Raw genomic sequence first — 19,974 nt, forward strand, 5'->3', positions numbered from 1 at the left:
ATGTGACGAATAAAAAATCTTGAATCTTGAACATAAATCACAAATGATCCCAGTTAATCACAAACATATGACTAATTAGTTTAATGGGCAACAATGTGCAGTTATATTCAGGCAATATCATGCCAAAATGATGCATAACACACACATACACACACGTTTGTTGGTTTATATGTTTATATCAAAATTTAAACATGCAGTGTTCAATTAGTAGTAGTGTGCATGTTTGGCTGTGATTGATGTTTGTTTTTTTTCTAAAGCATATATGGCTTGTTCCTTGTGTAATATTTATATTAAAACCTTGGGAGTTTTTGTACCATTATAGCACAGTATTGCCCTGAGGCAACAAACCAAATTCTGGGTCAGGTTGTGTAACCTAACTTACCTTTATAACATCAATGATGTACACATAAACACTGTGCAATGCTGTAGTGTAGTGTATAGTATTTAATGGTGTTTTGCCGTACGTACAGACTGTATATATATTTATCTCCCCCTACTGGACGCATTAGGAACAACAGTCATTCGCTGTCCAATAAATTCCTCTACTGACCAATAGCATCGCAGGAGGCGCACGTCAACCAATAGTATCTCGTGTTTACTGTTGACGACATTGCAACAGACAAACAACAAATTGGATTTATGTTTTCCTTCCAAAAAATCTAATAACATGTTTTAAAATGTAAGCGTATTAATTTGAAGCGACGTACATAACAGTTACGCATTTAACATCTTATTTCGTATAAATTATTTTTCGTGATGTTTGTGTAAACGGCGTGTGAACTTTTGGACTCACGCGGATCAGTCGTCATGTCGGTGCGGGTTCTGCGTACCGCCGGGTTTGTGTTACTCTGTCTGACCGGACTGCAGCTCATCCGGGCCGAGGATTATCTGTCTTATGTAGCTGCTGTGTACGAGCACCGTGTGCTCCTCAACCCGGAGCCCAGAGTCCTGCTGGAGCGCAGATCAGCACTGGAGCATATAGACCGAAACCTGCGCGTATTTGAAGAACAGACCGCAGAGGCCGCACGACAGGTGAACACAATACAAACAAACCAGATTACAATCAATTTAGTTGTTCGTCTTGCTTTTTTTGTGTTCGTCTTGATGTTGTGCGCAAACAGACAGGCGATGACATCAAAGTACCGCGAGAGCGCTACGAGAATAGAATGCTCTTGACACTTTTGCATCGCTCTCGCGGTATTTTGATGTCATAGGTCAAGTCTTGGTTTACAACGAACGTATGATCCCTAAATTACCAAGAAAAAAACATAACAACTAAAGTTAGATGTTTGTACTGATTGTGCATTTGCTATTGTGGAAAATGTCACTTAAATAAATAGGCTCTTAAAATATGATTACTAACTATAATTTTTAATAATTGAAATATGATGAATCCTTAAAAATCTAATAAAATTATGCTTGTGCTATATCCCATAAAAATTCTTATTAAAACTTTTCCAATACAACTTTTCTACAAATAGATGAATATGTAAAGACCTCTTATGATCAATAAAAGTCTTATTGCATAATTTGACATTTCTAAAATATTTATTTTTATTAGAGACAGAAATGTCTATAAACCATTTAAATTTTGTTAAACAGGGCGCCCAGATCATAGTATTTCCAGAAGATGCCATCCACGGGTTCAACTACACCAGAGCTTCCATCGCTGGGTACCTGGAAACGGTTCCTGACCCCCAAGAGGTCACGTGGTGTCCATGTGCTGAACCAGACCGATTTCCAGACACTGAGGTACAAAACTGATAGGATGGGAAAATACAAGTATAACTTCCAATATACTGCTTGAATTTTACAGACAGGGTCACACAAATAACTAAATCTTTTTATTTTATATGTACGTCATTTATTTCTCAGGTCCTCCAGAGACTCAGCTGTATGGCACATGAGAATCGTATTTTTGTCGTGGCTAACATGGCTTCCCGTCAGAGCTGCGACAGATCCACAGATCTTCACTGCCCTGTAGACGGACGGTATCAGTTTAACACTAACGTAGTGTTCAGCGACAACGGCACCATTGTAGCTCGATATCACAAACAGAACTTGTACTTTGAGGCTGCGTTTGATACGCCACCCAAGTCCGAGTACGTCACATTCACCACACCTTTTGCTGGTCGATTCGGGGTGTTTACGTGCTTTGATATTCTGTTTCGTGAGCCGGCAGTGACCCTGGTGAAAGACATGGGCATCAGACAGATCGTCTATCCAACCGCGTGGATGAACCAGCTCCCCCTACTGGCCGCAGTGCAGTTCCAGCGCGCATTCTCTCACGCTGCTGGTGTCACGCTGCTGGCCGCCAACATCCAGGCCTCTGAGTACGGCATGACGGGCAGTGGGATCTTCACGCCGTGGGACTCTATCATTCATCACGACACAGAGGGGAATTCTGGGAAACTTCTGGTACTCAGAGTACCGGTGCTGGATCCAGCCTTCATTGGGAAAAGTTTGGCCGGGCCAACACTGGTGCCGTTTTCTGTGTATTCAACAAATAATCTGAGCTCAGAAGAACCAGGAAAGGCTCATGTGTGGCCTACAAGTTACAAAGAGAGTGATGTTGGATACTGCCATAAAGACCCTGACTGTAAAGAAAATGCAGATAGTCCCTTAACCTTCACCTCCATAATGATGTACGATAATTTCACATTGGTGCCTTTACAAGAAAATAAAGGGAATCTTACCATTTGTAGCGGCTCACTGTGTTGCCATCTGCTGTTTGAGAGGTCACACACAGATGAGTTTTATGCTTTAGGAGTTTTTAATGGTCTGCATGTTGTGCATGGGACGTATTACCTGGAGGTTTGTGCCCTGGTAAGATGCACGGGTCTGCATCACAGCAGCTGTGGAGGAGAAACCGAATACGCTCATACGCTGATGGACTTTAGGCTGGACGGGACATTTTCGACCCGTCATGTTTTTCCTGGAATTCTGGGCAGCGGGATGAATCTGGAGATTCCGGATCATTGCGGCTGGGAGAGCAGAGGTAATTTTTACATGAGCCGGAGGGGGATGACTACAGGGCTGGTGACGGCAATGCTGTATGGAAGATTGTATGAGAAGGATGATGTATAAATAAACCTACTTTTATGTTTTAACACACTACAAAGACTGCACAGAATAAATAAAGTTAAACCATGTCATGTGGTCACTTAAACTTAACATATTTAATGTCATGTGGACTACTTTATTGATATATTGATTAAACAAACTTTATGACAAGAGATTTTTTTTGTCTTGCATAAGTTAGATGAAAATGACACAGGTTTTAAATATGTCATGTCACGTTTCTGAAATATTCAGCACACACACAGAAAAAGACTCTGTGAAACCTTAAGGCAACAATTATTTATTAATAATTTTAATAATGTACCAAAAGTACATCATGCCACCGTTTCATTGCGTTTAAATTCTTATAAAATAACCACACATGCACAGATTCACACACACGCACACACCTAGAGGTACAACAGGATGAACGTTATGATTCCTCATGATGAATAAACGTTAAGTTTAAACCCTGAAAGGCAAAAGTCTCTTGTTTTGCTCTTCATATCTTTATAATAAATAATCTTGATATAAATTTGAAATGAATCTTCATGCACAAACAGGGCGAAAAGTAAAAGATGCAGGAGAAATCTGCGGTTCTTGGTCCCTGAAGTATTCATGTCCTATGTTTTCTTCTCATGTTTTGAGCTGATTGCTTTAAATATTTATGTTGCACAAAAGTATCCAGTTCTATATGTATTTTGAAATACGCTATACAAATAAATGTGAAACTTTGATTTTGAATGAAAACGTTCAGTACAATGATGTACTCGCTTCATTTCTATATATTAAAAATAAATGGATAAGTCAAAAACTCCATGTCCTCTGAAGCTGTGGGACAGCTTTCCGTACCAAAATTCATAGTAAGTTTATTGCACTTGTTTGTTGTTCTGGGGCTTAAAGGAATAGTTCACCCAAAAATAAAAATATTTTTATCATTTAATATCATTTTAATGCCATCCTAGGTGTATACGGGTTCCTTTTTTCAGTCTTTGATACATTGCATTTGACAGTAAATACATCTAGATCGAAAAAACGCCAGCTCCACGTCAAGTATATAAAACAATCATTGTTCTTGCTAATGCATGTCTCATCTGCATGTGAACTTGTAGACTTAAGGGGGTTGCACACCGGACGAAAAGCGCCATGTATCTAAAAAAAAAATCACACATTATTTTCTATGAATGTACCCACACAGGCGGCGTCTGTCCGCTGCTCAAATCCCTGCTGCGCCACTCACATAGTTTAGCATTAAATAACATCAGATTTGTCCCAAATTGTTAACGATTAACATAGGCTGCTAATGCATATTTTTATATTACACCTTGAAGTGGACGCTATCTGACTAAGCTTGCGCTATTTAATGTGCACATCCGGTGTGCGATACCTGCGAGTTGTCCTACACACGATGCGATGCAGCGCTTCTTATCCGGTGTGCGACCCCCTTCACAATGGCGACGTGTGTGTGTCGTATCATATCGTATCAAAAGCCCCACCAGAGTCATATGAATTTTTTTTCTGATGATGGAAGCCAATATTCAGTGCCATGTATTGCATATTTAATATAACTGTGTTTGTCTGAGGAAAGTAAGTCATATAAGTCAGCTAGGATGGCATTATGGTGGGTAAATTATGGGCTACTTTGCATTTTTAGGTGAACTATTCCTTTAACGGACAAAGTCGGCATTGACCTTCATGTATGCAAAATAAATTCTTCAGTGTTTCTCCACAAAAGTTTGCCGGGTTTGAATAAATTATGGGTGAACTATTGCTATAAACATCACTTTTGAGAGAGTAAACAAATGAGTCCGGTGCAGTGGACAACCCAAAAACTGTAGTGTAACCTCTCTCCTGAGACTGCGGCCACATGGGTCACGAACAAACAACCCCAAATTATTATCGTTATCATTTGCATGATGAAACTAGGGCGGGTCGTCAATACGTCTCTGAGTCTGAATCATTGAGTTCATCATCGTGGACTAGAAGGCCGTCTTCGCGGGCCAGGCTGTTGAAGTTGCGATAAGAGACGTGTTTGGACCGCAGGGTGGGCAAAGAGTCAAAGGTCGCAGTCTTTGATGAGCTGGAGAAGTGGTTGATGCTGGAAAACGTGAGGTCTGACATGGTGCCGGTACTGCTGGGGGAGACGGGGATCATGTTGGCGAGTATCAGCGCCAAACAATCTGCCACATCTCTGTTCGGGGCACAAGCCAAAGCTGGAGTATAACCTGAAAACGGTACAAGTCTGTTTAAAGCTGCACATAACTTATATCAGGTATAAAAAAAAAACGGCTCACCGTTTTTATCCACAGCGAGGACACTCGATCCTTTAGCCAGAAGCTCCTGCACGACCACAGTGAGACCGTTCCGAGCAGCGATGTGTAATGGCCTGAGAAACACAAGAGACATAGCAGGTGATGATGATGATGATGAAGAGGAGGATGATTGAGTAAAGAGCTTTAACTTACGTCTGCAGTGATGCGTTTGTAGAGTTAATGAGGTTTCTATCTCTGATCTTCTCAAGGATTAACAAGGCACTAGTTTCATGACCCTAAAACCAACAGAATTCAACTAAGTTTCCATTAAACATTTAATAACAGTAGTGTTAGTTGTGCGTTTGTTACCTTACTGCAGGCCAGATGCAGGGCTGTGTTTCGGTTTGCGTCCTGCAGGGTGAGATCGGCTCTCGCACCGCTCACCAGAAGCTCTGCACACAAACGCTCATCATTCATATGATAGACTTGAAACATCTTTTAGGCGTGATCTGAATCCAAAGTGTGTTTGATTGTAACTCCTAACACAATGTCAGGGCTCACCTACAGCGTTGGTCTGTCCGTTTTCAGCTGCCATCATGAGAGGAGTTTTGCCCAAAGCATCGACGGGGTTCACCTGAGCGCTGTGTCCCAAAAGAAGTTGTAAACACTCAACGTGATCTGTGAACGCTGCGGCGTGCAGCGGAGTCCTGCGACAGACACAACACGCATCAACACGCTGCTCATTCACCATGACATGCAGTCACTGAATATTCATCTTACCTGGACTGACAGTCTGGGGCGTTTACAATACCTGGACCTAAAATTTCTATCAACATATCTGCTGCGGACGCATTATCATTAATACTGAAAGAACAAAGAGAGAAAGAGAGAGAAAGAGAGAGCGAGAGAAAGACAGAGAGAGTTTACACATTAGTTTCGTTCTGCACACAATAATACAAATTAAGTTGATTCTTTAACTAGAGCAATTTGAAATATTAAATGCAAGCAGATTTTTTTTAAATAAATGTTTAAATCAGGAGAAGTGTGGGAAACAATAACAAATTCAATACTTTAATGCTGCGTTCACACCAGCCGCGATTGAAATCACTTGCGATTGATGCCTCTATGTTAAGTCAATTTAAAGAAGCGTTGACGCACATCTGGAAGTCTCGTGGCACAAATGAGGCGTTTAGCACAGCGCTAGACACGATTCCGCGTCATTCACCCGTCTAGTTCGTGCGAATGGCGCGAATTCAGCGTTGCCGCGGGAAATGCACGAGTTGAAAATGTTTTACTTTGGCTGAAAAACGCGCCATGTTAACCAATCAGGAGCTTGCTCTAGTAGTGACGTGATTACAGAAAGAAGCCCCTTCCATGACGCGAATTCCCGCCAAATGTCTCAATGACTAGAATTTCACACTCGAAATGAAGTGAGTAAACTCAAAATGTTCAAGCGGCAAACTAGACGCGAATTTGACGCCTCAAAGCGGCTGGTGTGAACCCACGGTAATGCTGCATTCAGAACAGCCGCAGTAGAGGCGTCAAGCAATAGTGATTTCAATGTTACGTCAATGTAAAGATGTGTTGACGCGCATCTGGAGGTCTGGCAGCGCAAATAAGACGTTTAGCACGGTGCTTATTTGCGTGTCTAGTTCGCACGAAAGACGCGAATTGAGCGCTGCCACGGGAAGTTGAAAAATCTTTGGCGAAAAAATGTGCCACGTTAACCAATCAGGAGCTTGCTCTAGTAGTGACGTGATTACAGGAAGCGCGCAGAGTCGCAGAAGCCCCTCCCAGAATTTCATGCACGGCTTTCAGGTGTGAATGAAGCGAGTACACTCAAAATGTTCAAGCATCCAACTATGCGCGGTAGACACGATTTTGGGATTATGAAGCTTCACATTTACACTCAACATTTAAAAATGCTTTATAAAACAACATAAAAATAGAGATAATAAAAATATTCTATTCCATGATTTCACATACTATATGGTTCCTATTACAGATTGCAAAACATGTGTGATATGTTTAAAATGTCAATAACTATCACTACCGTTATTTTTAACCAAAGGAGACACTGCCGAGTTAATGGCAACGAAAGTCCCTTAAACTTTCGAGCGACCATGTATAAAGTGTTTCTATGGGGTTATAGTACGCGTTTTTGAACCTTTAAATGATTACGTGACATTAAGGAACATCAGGTGACCTATAAATGTGAAAAATGGTTTAGAATGCAGTTTTATATATTCCTATATATAAATTTATCGAATTGCCTTAAAAACGAACTCATGCATGAATAAAAACGTTTTTAGAATATTAACATCTTTCCATTTAGCGTGTTTTCAATTTGCGCACTTTGAAGGGTAATGGAAACGCAGCTATAGAGACAGTAAACTGTAGCTACGATTTCATTACCCTTCAAATTGCGCAGATTGAAATATCGAATTGAAAATGCATCCAATGGTCACACAGCAATTTCGCAAAAACTCACTTATACGTTTTTTCGCACGGGTGAGGTGTTTTTTTAGTCAATAAAAAAAAGAATATAATCGCAAAACTTCAATGGAAACATTTTACAGGTCACCTGATGAAGTGTAAAAGTCACATGATCATACTTCGTTAAGTTGGACTTCATGTTGCGTCACAAGAACTGACAAGCGCATGACATCGAAATGCACGAGAGCGATTCGGGAGTAAACAGCTCTGTATGCTTTCGAATTGGTCTTGCTGTTTTTTCAAATCCGCTTGGCATCCGCACACCCGTTGCAATGGTTTTAGGAATGAGTTTTCGCGAGAAAACAAAATGACGTTTTAGTCACATAACATGGGTAAATGTAAATGCCTTTTTTTCGCAATACTTTTTGTTAACATTTAGAAAATTGCGCTAAAGTTTTGCACAAATATTAAATGGAAACGCAGCTTGTGACAGAAGAATCTCTCGTGATGTTTTCTTACACAGCGCAGTGAAGCGGACTGAACGAGTTTCCCTCCATATGACGAAACTCTTCCTGTTGTAAAATGAGCTCAACGCAAGCGTCATGACCTGTAACACACAAACACAGTAAACTAATACGGATGTTTACTGTTTACTGACCGAAAACATTTGACACAATCTAACAGAAAATTTTGTAGAATTACTGTGTTTTACTTTATGAACGTCATACAATAAGATTTGGTTGGACTTTGATATTATCCGTTACTAATATATTTTTATATGAATTGAGTTATATGAATTGTAGCTGTACCGTTGTAACACGCCCAATGTAGCGGTGTGTAACAGCAGTTGTCTTCGGTGACAGGGATGATGCTCTGAGACTGTGCTGCTTTCAGGAGGGTCCTCAGGACCCCGACGTGTCCGCACGCAGCTGCCAAGTGTAGAGGAGAGCGCCCCCTACTGTCCTGAACCAACAGACTGGATCTGTTTCGTAACAATGCCTCGACACACTCCTCATGTCCCATTACCGCCTGAAACAAACACACAGAACAATTTCAAACAACTCTAAGAATCACTTTACTAGTATTACTATACGTGTCAGGTGATCCGATCTCAATAACAGACCGGCTTTGATCAAGATGATCTGAGACGGATGTTAATATTGTGCTTGCGTGTCTGTGTTTGTGACGGACCCCGCGATGGAGAGCCGTCCTGCCCCGTTTATCTCTGGCCTCAACACTGGCTCCTTTACTCAGCAGGAGATAAACACAATCTGTGTGCCCACCCAGGACCGCCAACATCAGAGGAGTCCTAACAACACACACACACACAAAATCAGTTTAACAACACAGCAGTTATTTCTGTATACAGATACCTCGGTGTGATACTCACTGTCCCTTGCTGTCTCGTATATCAACGTCTGTTTCCTGATCTGTGTTATTGATGAGCAGACGCAGACATTCACTGTGACCGTTCATAGCTGCACACACAAACAATGTATTAAATAACACACATAGTTCAGTGACAACCTGCACATTGCAGTTTATTATGGGCTTTGTGTGTATGTGTGTGTTGTGTACCTGCGGAGTGTATGGGACATCTCTTGTGTGTGTAGTCCTTCAGCAGTGTGGATGAACCCTGATTCACCAGAATATTCACACACTCCACATGGCCTTTAAACGCAGCCAGACCCAGAGGTGTGTGACCTTGAGGCGTCCTGACATCTAAATCCAACAGAGACTGGACCAGAACATCAAGAGCATGGTGGTGTCCGTGATATGCCTGTCAAAAACACAAACACATGCTTTATTAAAGATCTACTGTTATATACGATACCATTAAATATGTTGTACACACACACACACACACACATACAAAGACAGACTGTAAGCTCCGCCCACAGGAGGAGTTTAAACTCACAGCTAGGTGTAAAGGGCTGATGGGAGGCTGGATGTCTGAATCATTTATGATGTCAGACGCAGATTTGTCCATCAGCTGAAGAAACACAAACACAATTTATGTCTTGATGAATTATACATCAGTAAAATCAGTTAAATCCCAAAGAAATAAGGTGTAAAAATGACTCTAGAGGAAATTCACAAAATATTTCTGAGGGAATTTTCAGTAAATGCATCCATATTGGAAGGGAACTTAAAATATTGGGCTAACATAAACTGAAGAGTGTGTAAATGTATGCAGAACAGGGGGTCAGATTCACAAAAATCTTCTTAAGACAAAAAAAGAAAATTTTTAGATAAATTATAAAGTGTGATTCTCAAAAATATCTCAAGTCCTCAAATATTTAATAAGCATAAAATGACAGGATTTAAAATGAATGATTCATTATATGTTAAATCAAGAGTTTTCAAACTTTTTTTCAGTCGAACCTCATTGACCTAAATAATTTACTTGAAGTACCCCCTTTTTTTTAAAGTAAATATTTTAATAATCAAATAGCACATTCGCATGTTTGACATTTAAAAAAAAAACATTTATTTTACATCTATTTTAAAGTTTTTATCAGTAGTATTTTGTTATTATTACTGGATCTGATTCTTTTCTTTTGGTAAAAGTGATCTGTCTATTTTGAATTCTTAGTTTTCTGATGTATTGTAATGTTGTGTATTGACATGCAGATTAAACAAATAAAATGTATATTTTGTTAGTACGTTTTTAATTTTAAAATTATTTACATTTTAAGATTTAATTGTAATTAATTTGCGAACCCCAGTTTGGGAAAACCTGTGTTAAAGGGGTCATATCATGAGATTTTTTTAAGATGTAAAATAAATCTTTGGTGTCCCCAGAGTACATATGTGAAGTTTTAGCTCAAAATACCCAACAGATAATTTATTATAACATGTTAAAATTTCCATTTTGTAGGTCGGAGCAAAAATATGCCGTTTTTTGGTGTGTCCTAAAAATGCAAATGAGCTAATGCAAACACTGATCACAATGATGGTGGTTTGTTGCAATTGAAACTCAATTGTGCTGTCAATTATTTTTACCTCTCTCTTTTTCTCTGCACTAAATGTCAGTGCCGTGGTTGGATAATGCAGATTAAGGGGCGGTATTATTGTAATTGGCCTTATCTACCTCACAAAACAGGGGAAATCTGAACAACCTATTTTTTCACATGCTTGGAGAGAATGGTTTACCAAAACTAAGTTAATGAGTTGATCTTTTTCACATTTTCTAGGATGATAGAAGCACTGGAGACCCAATTATAGCACTAAAACATTTTCATGCTATGACCCCTTTAAAGTGACAATGAAATTGAAATAAAAAACTATTATTTTTGGAGTAATAATGTGGTACAGAACGAGTCTCCGACAGCCCGGCCCTCACATCATTCCTCATGACATGAAGTAAAGAGAGGTCGTTTTAAGAAGGGGAGGAGATTAACGTTTTTGATAAAGATTAAGTTATGTGCCCTCATAATCCACTGATAAATCATTTATAATAAACACTACAATATTACATATAAAAGTAAGAAGTGAACATTTTGATTTCAAGGTGACTTTAAAACAGTAAAGAGAGCTGATGTGTTGACTTTAACACATGGACATTAGATGGCAGCACATTTTCATGAACTGCACAAAGATTTGTAAACTCACCACTTCTAATGGCGTTTCATTGGCAATCTGCAAAATCAAACACAATAATGAGAATCACACACAGAGCGGTAGTGTGTATGTGTGTTTATGTGTGTGATGTACTGACCAGCTCCAGACAGACCCTGTGGCCATAAGCTGAGGCGTAGTGAACAACGTTGTATCCGTCTTTATCCCTGAGACCCGGATTAGCATCATTCCTCAACAGATACTCCACACACCTGACACAAAGATGACACTCGACAAGTCAAACAAGGTTATGGTCAGGATACTAACGGCACACAAATGTTTTTGTAGAAATAGTACTGTACTATATGTATACTATGCATAGTATGCAAGTATACTGTGTGCATAAAGCCATACAACCTAGTACATTTGACTAGAGCGAGTTACTTAGTATTTAAAGTGATAGTTCACCCAAAAATGAAAATATTGTCATTAATGACTCACCTTTATGTCATTCCAAACTCGTAAGCCTTTAGTTTATCTTCGAAACACAGTTTAAGATGCTTTATATTTAGTCCGAGAGCTAGTTGACCCTTCATTGAAAATCTACTACGGTATACTGTCCATGTCCAGAAAGGTAATAAAAACATCATCAAAGTAGTCCATGTGACATCAGTGGGTCAGTAAGAATGTGTTGAAGCATCCAAAATACATTTTGGTCAAAAAAAAAAAAAAAAAGATGACTTTATTCAGCATTGTCTGTTGTGCTGTTGTGAAGTGCATGCGCGAGACTAAAGTCACGTGACTGCAGTGACGCGGATGACGTGTTATCCTTAGATATCTTTGCAAAGTTTTTTTTTTCAAACTTACATTGTCCCTCAAACTGTAAACAAAACCCAGGCGCACAAAAAAACAGCAGGGGCGCACCAGATAACACGTCAGCCACGTCGTACGTCATCTGCATCACTGCAGTCATGTAACTTTAGTCTTGCGCATGCGCTTCACAACAGTTATTTTTGTCATTTTTGGACCAAAATGTATTTTGGATGCTTCAACACATTCTAAATGACCCACTGATGTCACATGGACTACTTTGATGATGTTTTTATTACCTTTCTGGAGATGGACAGTATACCGTACATAGATTTTCAATGAAGGGTCAGAAAGCTCTCGGACTAAATTTAAAACATCTTAAACTGTGTTCCAAAGATGGTCTTACAAGTTCGGAACGACATGAGGGTGAGTCATTAATGACATTATTTTAATTTTTGGGTGAACTAACCCTTTAAAATAAAAACCTTAGCCATTATGCAGTATATACAGCAAAGTATGCAGTATCTTGAATGACATTTATGCCTATGTGACGTACTTGCCGTGCGAGTCCACAGCAGCAGTGTAATGCAGCGGACCACAGCCTCTGATGTCTCGCTCATTCACGCTCGCACCCGAACCGACCAAAGCAAACAAACACCGATACATACAGTTAACAGCAGCGTAATGCAGCGCCGTCCTACCAGAGAGAAACACAGAGAGAATGAATGACTTACATTCAGTACAATGATCTTATATTTGACTCTTTGAACAAGACATCCCTTTTCCAGATTGCAGCTTTGCATGTTGGGATACTTTTAAATCATACCGAAGAAGCTCTCGTGTATTTATCACCAAATCTTACTTACCTCCCAAAGCTGTCCTTCCTGTTGAAGTCTGCACCGGCGTTCAGTAACAGATTTAAACATTCAAGATTCCTGCAGAGAACGAGAGAAAGTGAGACCCGGATCTGAAGCTTTGTGGATTTTAGTCCCGCTCACTTATATGGAAGTGTAAACAAAGCTGGATTAAAATAAAATGAATATGTAGTTTAATATGTCCCGCACAAACAGGAAATACATCAATACACAGAGCTTAAATATGTTTGGATGACATGCACCATGACTCACCCTCCTGCGGCTGCCGCATGCAAACACGTCCTGCCAAAGTCATCGGGCGTGTCGATGTCAAAACCTGAACATACACAAAAATAAACACACATCTCATTATCATACACACACAGTTCACATTGACCGCCTGGTGCACAATTATAACTTAATCTGGACAATAAGGACAAACAAACAAGCAAACAATTCGTTTTTTGGGTTTATGTGACATTAAAGAGGATGGTTACTGTAAAAGATTTATATCTTACTTTGCACATGCATTAAAAAATAACTGAAAATATGAGTAGAGATATTGTGCTGTGTTTGACTTCATGCAAAGATTGATCGGTATATGACATCGAAGTATTGCGACAGCAATTTGAAAGCATACAGAACAGCCATTTCTTGAGTTACTCGTATACATATAAATTTAAACTCATCTAACATTGGACTGGGACAATATATCATGTGATTCTGCTTGCTGTTTCTTAAAAAATTATGGTAAAATGCCGCTGCATCGAAAAACAAATCTACCTGAGGTGAGAAGTTTGCGACAGCAGTCAGAAAATCCGCTTAGCGCTGCCAGGTGCAGTGGAAACATGCCATGGATGCCCCGCCTACAGGGAGGAGCCACAGTCATATGATCAGCGTGTGCTTGTTATTATCACGACCTAACAGCGTACAATCACAACCGGTAGTGTCACTCACTGGGCCGCGTTCGCACCGTTCGCCAGGAGCGTGTTGATGAGCAGCTCGTGGCCGTATCGTGCCGCTATGTGAAGTGGAGAATTACCCTTCACGTCTTGACAGTTGATATCTGCCCCTGCGGTCGAGAGCAGAGAGGATGAGTGCCAGAGAAATAAAAGATTGTGTAAAACAGCGGATAGATGGATTAACACTTACCGTTCTGAATGACAGCCTGAGATCGGGAGTATCGCCCATGAATGGCGGCCATGTGGAGAGGCGTTTTACCATCTTTACTCTGAGGAACACAACATCAGTCAGGTCTCATCTAGAGCCTTATCACATAGCACGTCATCACTGTAGGGATGCAATATCTAATCGAAAATAATCGATTATAAAATTGTGTTCAATGATATCACTTGCCCACTGCCCTATTACAACAATGCGAGCTGCATTCATGGATACAACACAGAGCAGCGGGAGTTACAGCGCGACAGACCTTAATGTTCATATTGGCACCGCTGGCCGTGAGCAGCTCCAGACACAGCGCCCCCTGGCGGGATGCAGCGGTGAAGTGCAGTGGGGAAAATCCCTTCTCATTCATCTGATTTACATCAGCACCTGCATCTATCAGCTCATTCACAACAACATCCTGTCCATTATAACAGGCCATGTGCAGTGGGGTGTTTCCATACGCATTCGTCTGGTTGATCTGAAGAGAGAGAAACATTAATTGGTCCATGCATTCTTTATTGACCGTGCATTTGAATCCTGTGTGGGGGGAGCTTTCTTACATCCACACCCAGATGCAGCAGGTATTTGACCACATTGATCATTCCACTGGAGGCGGCGGCGTGAAGGGGCGTGTAAGACTTCTTATCCTTACAGCAAACCTCAGCACCGTGAGACACCAACAACTTCATCACTTCAAGATGACCTTAGAAAGACAGTGAGGATAGAGACAAATGAAGACATGAGAAAGAGTAAGATATTCATAAACAAAATGAGACAGAATGAGAGAGACAGACCAGATAAACAAGAGGGAGAGACAGGAAGAGTGAAACAGATAAAGAGTGAGACAGGAGGAAAGAAAGACGTAAAGAGTGAAAAATGTTAAAGACATTTAAAGTGCGAGACAGGCAGAATGTTTGAGATAAGCAGAATGAATGTGTGTACAAGTGTGAGGCAGACAGGTAAAGTGTGAGACAGGCAGAATGAATATGTGAGACAGGAAAAAAGTGAGACAGATAGAATGTGTGACACAGGTAAAGAGTGAGACAGGCAGAATGAATGTGTGTGACAAGTAAAGAGTGAGAATTTATGAGACATGTAAAGAGTAAGACAGGTGAATGTGTGAGACAGGTACAGAGTGAGAAAGGCAGAATGTGTAAGACAGGTAAAAAGTGAGACAGGTAGAATGAATGTGTGTGACAAGTAAAGAATGAAACAGACAGAATGTGTGGGACAGACAGAAAGAAAGAACGTGTGAAACAGGTAATGAGTGAGACAGGCAGAATGTGTGACAAAGACAAACAGAATGTGTGAGACAGGCAAAGAGTGAGACAGGCAGATTGTGTGAGACAGGCAAAGAGTGAGACAGGCAGATTGTGTGAGACAGGTAAAGAGTGAGACAGGCAGAATGAATGTGTGAGACAGGTAAAGAGTGAGACAGGCAGACAAATTGTGTGAGACAGGTAAAGAGTGAGACAGGCAGATTGTGTGAGACAGGTAAAGAGTGAGACAGGGAGAATGAATGTGTGAGACAGGTAAAGAGTGAGACAGGCAAATTGTGTGAGACAGGTAAAGAGTGAGACAGGCAGAATGAATGAATGTGTGAGAGAGAAACTGAAAGAAAGAGTGAGTTGAGGATGTTGTGAAACAGTCTCACCCATATATGCAGCCCAATGAACAGCTCGTCTGTCTTTCTTATCAAAGGCATTGATGTTTGCACCATTAGACAGCAGGAGTTGAACCATCTGGAATAACAAATGAATAGAGATCATTAATACAATAGCAAACTACAAATAAACTACATCTAGAAGAACATGAAACAGAACAATAAGAGCGGATTATTTTAATAGGAGTATTATGTCATTAGGAAAGGATTAATGTATTGATGGCATCATCTCCGCCAGTGTGTCTTTTACACATATCCAGCGCAAATGTGAAAAACTCAATGGTGATCTGACCTCTGTGTGTCCGCTGAAGGCAGCGTGATGCAGTGCTGTCCGTCCAGCCCTGTCCGACACATTAACGTTGCTTATCAATGGGACCAACACTTCAGAGCAGCGCAGCGCCTTATTGGCTGCGGCCACATGCAGCGGCGTCTGCCAGTTTTTGTCTCGTGCATTGACGTCTGCAGAATGCTTTAACAACACCCGTACGGCCTCCTGCACATACAGGAATAGAACGAGAAACATTCACGACCCCCGAGTTTGATAATGTGACATTGGAGAAAGTTTCTGGGGTTGTACCTCACTACAGGATGCCACGGCCCGATGAAGGGGAGTGAGCCATTTATTATCTTTAGCATTTACTCTCGCCCCTGAAAGAGAATGAAAGAAAGAGAGATTTCAGTAATAACATCACAATGTGATCCTCTAAGCCTGTTAACTCCCACAATCCTTTGGGCCACATCTTTATCTTAAAATAAAGTGGAGCACCTGTTTATTTTCTGTCACCTTCCATAACCCCTCCCCTTTACATGTAAATATAGCCATTTCAGGAAGTCACATGATGTGTGTGTGTGTAAGCGTGTTATTTTAAGTATGTGCATTCGAGTCCAGCTGTCAACCAATACGTGCTTTCCAATACATACTAGCCATATATAATGATCCATGGCCATTCCTGCATATAGACTTTAATAGAAGGTGGATGTCAGGGCTAGTGATGCATTTATTGCTTTGCTCAATATATCGGAGGTTGGAGTAGATATGAGCCCTTATACCTGACAGAATGAGCAGCTCTAATATCTCAGCATCACCCAGGTATGCAGCAGCGTGAAGCGGCGTCCTCTTCTCGCTGTCCTGAACGTTCCCACAAATACATAAACAAAAACTCATTTAGGTTAGGATTGACAGACATCATTTGTGCAATATGTGCAGATACAATCTAAGTTATTGTATCCCATAATGCAATGCTTTTGACCTTTTGTTCCAGTAGATTAACCGCAAACATAAATAGTCATGATTATTACCATCCCTTTCCTGACTTATTTGATCTGCCAAAAAACTTTATTACAAACAGCATATAGTTTGACTGAGGGAGATTTAAATTGGTTTAATAAAAGGTTTTGCTGCATTAAAACTGGAAATATAGTATGTGTATGTCATGTTGGTTATATAATATTATCAAATAAATGCTTATGAACGTCACCACAAAGTTTTAAATACTGTACCATCAAGAAGCCCAGAGTTTATGAAATGGGGGCGTGTCCTTGAGAAACATGGCAAAACCAATTGAAGCAACGCTGTAGTTAATGGTTGTAAGGGTGTCATGGTTCTGCCATCTTGTCCTTTTGTTTGATCTAGTCTTGTGGCAGAATCATGACAGACCCATGTTTTGTGTGGGTTCACGTGGTCTTAGTATTGATTTACTGGACCACGTGTTCCCAGTGTCTTGTCTCTTTTACCCCGCTCCCTTGTCATCCTCCTCATTATTGTTTAATTCCTGTCACCTGTTGCCCTCATTAGTTGTCCTCTATTTAAGATCCTTGTGTTTGTTGTCCTGTGCTTGTGCATTGTTACCATACCTGTGAGTACTGTGTTCTGCTGTCAAGTCAAGTCTAGTGTTATCTATATCAAGTGTTTAGTCTAGTTTATTGTTAAGTGTCATCCTGTTTAGTGTTTCAGTGTAGATTTGTATCTTGTTCTGTTTAGTGTCCACTCCATCTGTTTTAGTATCTTATTTATGTTGTTTTGCCCCCTCGTGGGTTTTGTTTTCTGTTTTGTTACATATAATAAAACTCTTTAAGTTACCAGCTGTCTGCACTTGGGTTCATCCTACACCACCATCATAACAGAATGCACAAGCCAATTAAGAACCCAGCAGACTGGATGTACCGGCGCTGTGCGAGGAGAGGACGCAGCTTTTCTGTGGTACTAGAACCGGGTCCCACCTGGTACGATCCTCTCCTGTTTGGACCCGGGATCAATTCTAGGAGGGAGCCAGCCAGAACCGCTGGTCCCATCCCTTTGTCTGCCATCCCGGAGGGTCTCACCGTGGGAGTACTGGCGCTGGAGGACCCAGCGATCACCACTCCAGTTCCTGCCAGCTCTGTCCAGCCCCCTGACCTTCGTGGTAAGCGTGAGAGGAGGGTTTCGTGGGAGTCGCCGTCCGAGGGGTCCTCTTCGGAGCCTGCTGCTCCCACCACTGTCCTCACCTCACCTGCCACAGCTTCTGCACCACGCCCGAGAAAGAAGAGGAGGAGAAGGGGGTTGTCCTCACAGCCGCTGCAGCCCCTGCCGTCTGCGCAGCCTCCGCTGCAGCCCCTGCCGTCTGCGCAGCCTCCGCTGCAGCCCCTGCCGTCTGCGCAGCCTCCGCTGCAGCCCCTGCCGTCTGCGCAGCCTCCGCTGCAGCCCCTGCCGTCTGCGCAGCCTCCGCTGCAGCCCCTGCCGTCTGCGCAGCCTCCGCTGCAGCCCCTGCCGTCTGCGCAGCCTCCGCTGCAGCCCCTGCCGTCTGCGCAGCCTCCGCTGCAGCCCCTGCCGTCTGCGCAGCCTCCGCTGCAGCCCCTGCCGTCTGCGCAGCCTCCGCTGCAGCCCCTGCCGTCTGCGCAGCCTCCGCTGCAGCCCCTGCCGTCTGCGCAGCCTCCGCTGCAGCCCCTGCCGTCTGCGCAGCCTCCGCTGCAGCCTCCTGTCAAGGTCCCTGTCTCGTCTGCGCTGCCTGACGCAGCGCCCCCTGTCCCGGTCACTGTCTCGTCTCCGCTGCCGGACGCAGCGCCCCCTGTCCCGGTCACTGTCTCGTCTCCGCTGCCGGACGCAGCGCCCCCTGTCCCGGTCACTGTCTCGTCTCCGCTGCCGGACGCAGCGCCCCCTGTCTCTGTCTCGTCTCCGCTGCCGGACGCAGCGCCCCCTGTCTCTGTCTCGTCTCCGCTGCCGGACGCAGCGCCCCCTGTCTCTGTCTCGTCTCCGCTGCCGGACGCAGCGCCCCCTGTCTCTGTCTCGTCTCCGCTGCCGGACGCAGCGCCCCCTGTCTCTGTCTCGTCTCCGCTGCCGGACGCAGCGCCCCCTGTCTCTGTTCCTGTCTCGTCTCCGCTGCCGGACGCAGCGCCCCCTGTCTCTGTTCCTGTCTCGTCTCCGCTGCCGGACGCAGCGCCCCCTGTCTCTCCAGCTCCTTCAGTTGCTTTCTCCCCTGCACTGTCATCCAGTTTGTCTGCCTGTTCCCCTGTTACTGTCTCCATGTCCTCCCTGAACTCTCTCCCCTACCCTGTGAGTCCTGGCTCGCCCCCTTCTGCTCCCTCGTCTACCCATACCACGCCCTGGAACCCTGCCTTGACTCCTTTTGTTCCCCTTTCCCAGCCTGCATCCCCAACCAAGCCTGTTCCCTCCAAGATCCCCACCAAGCCTGCCCGGACTCCTCGTCCCAAGTCCTCCACTACCCCTGAACCCAAGACCCCTTGCCCACCCAGCTCCACCCCACCTGGACTTCCTCACATGAGCTCTGTTTTGCCTCCGCCCCCCCTCCCTTGTTTGTTGTTTTTATTGTGTCACCCCAATCCTCTTGTAATTTTATCTTGTCTGCCCCTGTGTATATTTGTCATGTTTTCTTGGTTTTTGTCTATCTGTCAGTCTGTCTTGTCCCGTGTCTAGTGTTCCCCTGGGGAGCGTCTGGTAGCCGCTCCTTTAGGGGGGGATTCTGTCATGGTTCTGCCATCTTGTCCTTTTGTTTGATCTAGTCTTGTGGCAGAATCATGACAGACCCATGTTTTGTGTGGGTTCACGTGGTCTTAGTATTGATTTACTGGACCACGTGTTCCCAGTGTCTTGTCTCTTTTACCCCGCTCCCTTGTCATCCTCCTCATTATTGTTTAATTCCTGTCACCTGTTGCCCTCATTAGTTGTCCTCTATTT

At 42.7% G+C, this 19,974-nt stretch overlaps 2 protein-coding genes across 5 annotated transcripts in view; one reads left to right on the top strand and one right to left on the bottom strand.

Moving 5' to 3' along the window:
- Window positions 1-570: 570 nt before the first annotated feature.
- btd (biotinidase) lies at window positions 571-3,178 on the top strand. Its single transcript, XM_065285054.2, has 3 exons — window positions 571-1,032; window positions 1,603-1,752; window positions 1,876-3,178. Exons 1-3 carry the CDS (start codon window positions 808-810, stop codon window positions 3,085-3,087), a joined length of 1,587 nt encoding a protein of 528 aa, XP_065141126.1. The 5' UTR covers window positions 571-807; the 3' UTR covers window positions 3,088-3,178.
- Window positions 3,179-3,345: 167 nt separating this feature from the next.
- Window positions 3,346-19,974, bottom strand: part of ankrd28a (ankyrin repeat domain 28a) — a 29,525-nt gene continuing 12,896 nt past the window's right edge. For 3 of the 4 annotated variants that reach the window (XM_065284723.1, XM_065284731.1, XM_065284717.2), the window contains 26 exons: window positions 16,854-16,932; window positions 16,381-16,451; window positions 16,096-16,296; window positions 15,795-15,882; window positions 14,701-14,843; window positions 14,406-14,618; window positions 14,126-14,204; window positions 13,931-14,045; window positions 13,757-13,839; window positions 13,247-13,310; window positions 12,986-13,054; window positions 12,676-12,816; window positions 11,470-11,581; window positions 11,364-11,390; window positions 9,667-9,741; window positions 9,327-9,528; window positions 9,139-9,226; window positions 8,940-9,057; window positions 8,558-8,777; window positions 8,268-8,355; window positions 6,093-6,176; window positions 5,874-6,019; window positions 5,682-5,764; window positions 5,526-5,608; window positions 5,355-5,446; window positions 3,346-5,285 (listed from right to left, as the gene is read on the bottom strand). In XM_065284723.1, coding sequence (XP_065140795.1) covers window positions 4,996-5,285; window positions 5,355-5,446; window positions 5,526-5,608; window positions 5,682-5,764; window positions 5,874-6,019; window positions 6,093-6,176; window positions 8,268-8,355; window positions 8,558-8,777; window positions 8,940-9,057; window positions 9,139-9,226; window positions 9,327-9,528; window positions 9,667-9,741; window positions 11,364-11,390; window positions 11,470-11,581; window positions 12,676-12,816; window positions 12,986-13,054; window positions 13,247-13,310; window positions 13,757-13,839; window positions 13,931-14,045; window positions 14,126-14,204; window positions 14,406-14,618; window positions 14,701-14,843; window positions 15,795-15,882; window positions 16,096-16,296; window positions 16,381-16,451; window positions 16,854-16,932 — 3,054 coding nt within the window. In that variant the 3' untranslated portion in view covers window positions 3,346-4,995. Of the gene's footprint in view, window positions 5,286-5,354; window positions 5,447-5,525; window positions 5,609-5,681; window positions 5,765-5,873; window positions 6,020-6,092; window positions 6,177-8,267; window positions 8,356-8,557; window positions 8,778-8,939; window positions 9,058-9,138; window positions 9,227-9,326; window positions 9,529-9,666; window positions 9,742-11,363; window positions 11,391-11,469; window positions 11,582-12,675; window positions 12,817-12,985; window positions 13,055-13,246; window positions 13,311-13,756; window positions 13,840-13,930; window positions 14,046-14,125; window positions 14,205-14,405; window positions 14,619-14,700; window positions 14,844-15,794; window positions 15,883-16,095; window positions 16,297-16,380; window positions 16,452-16,853; window positions 16,933-19,974 lie in introns of those variants that run through there. The other variant, XR_010543763.2, reaches the window with a different exon arrangement.

This window comes from Paramisgurnus dabryanus, chromosome 19 (assembly GCF_030506205.2).
Source record: "Paramisgurnus dabryanus chromosome 19, PD_genome_1.1, whole genome shotgun sequence".
Classification (NCBI taxonomy): domain Eukaryota; kingdom Metazoa; phylum Chordata; class Actinopteri; order Cypriniformes; family Cobitidae; genus Paramisgurnus; species Paramisgurnus dabryanus.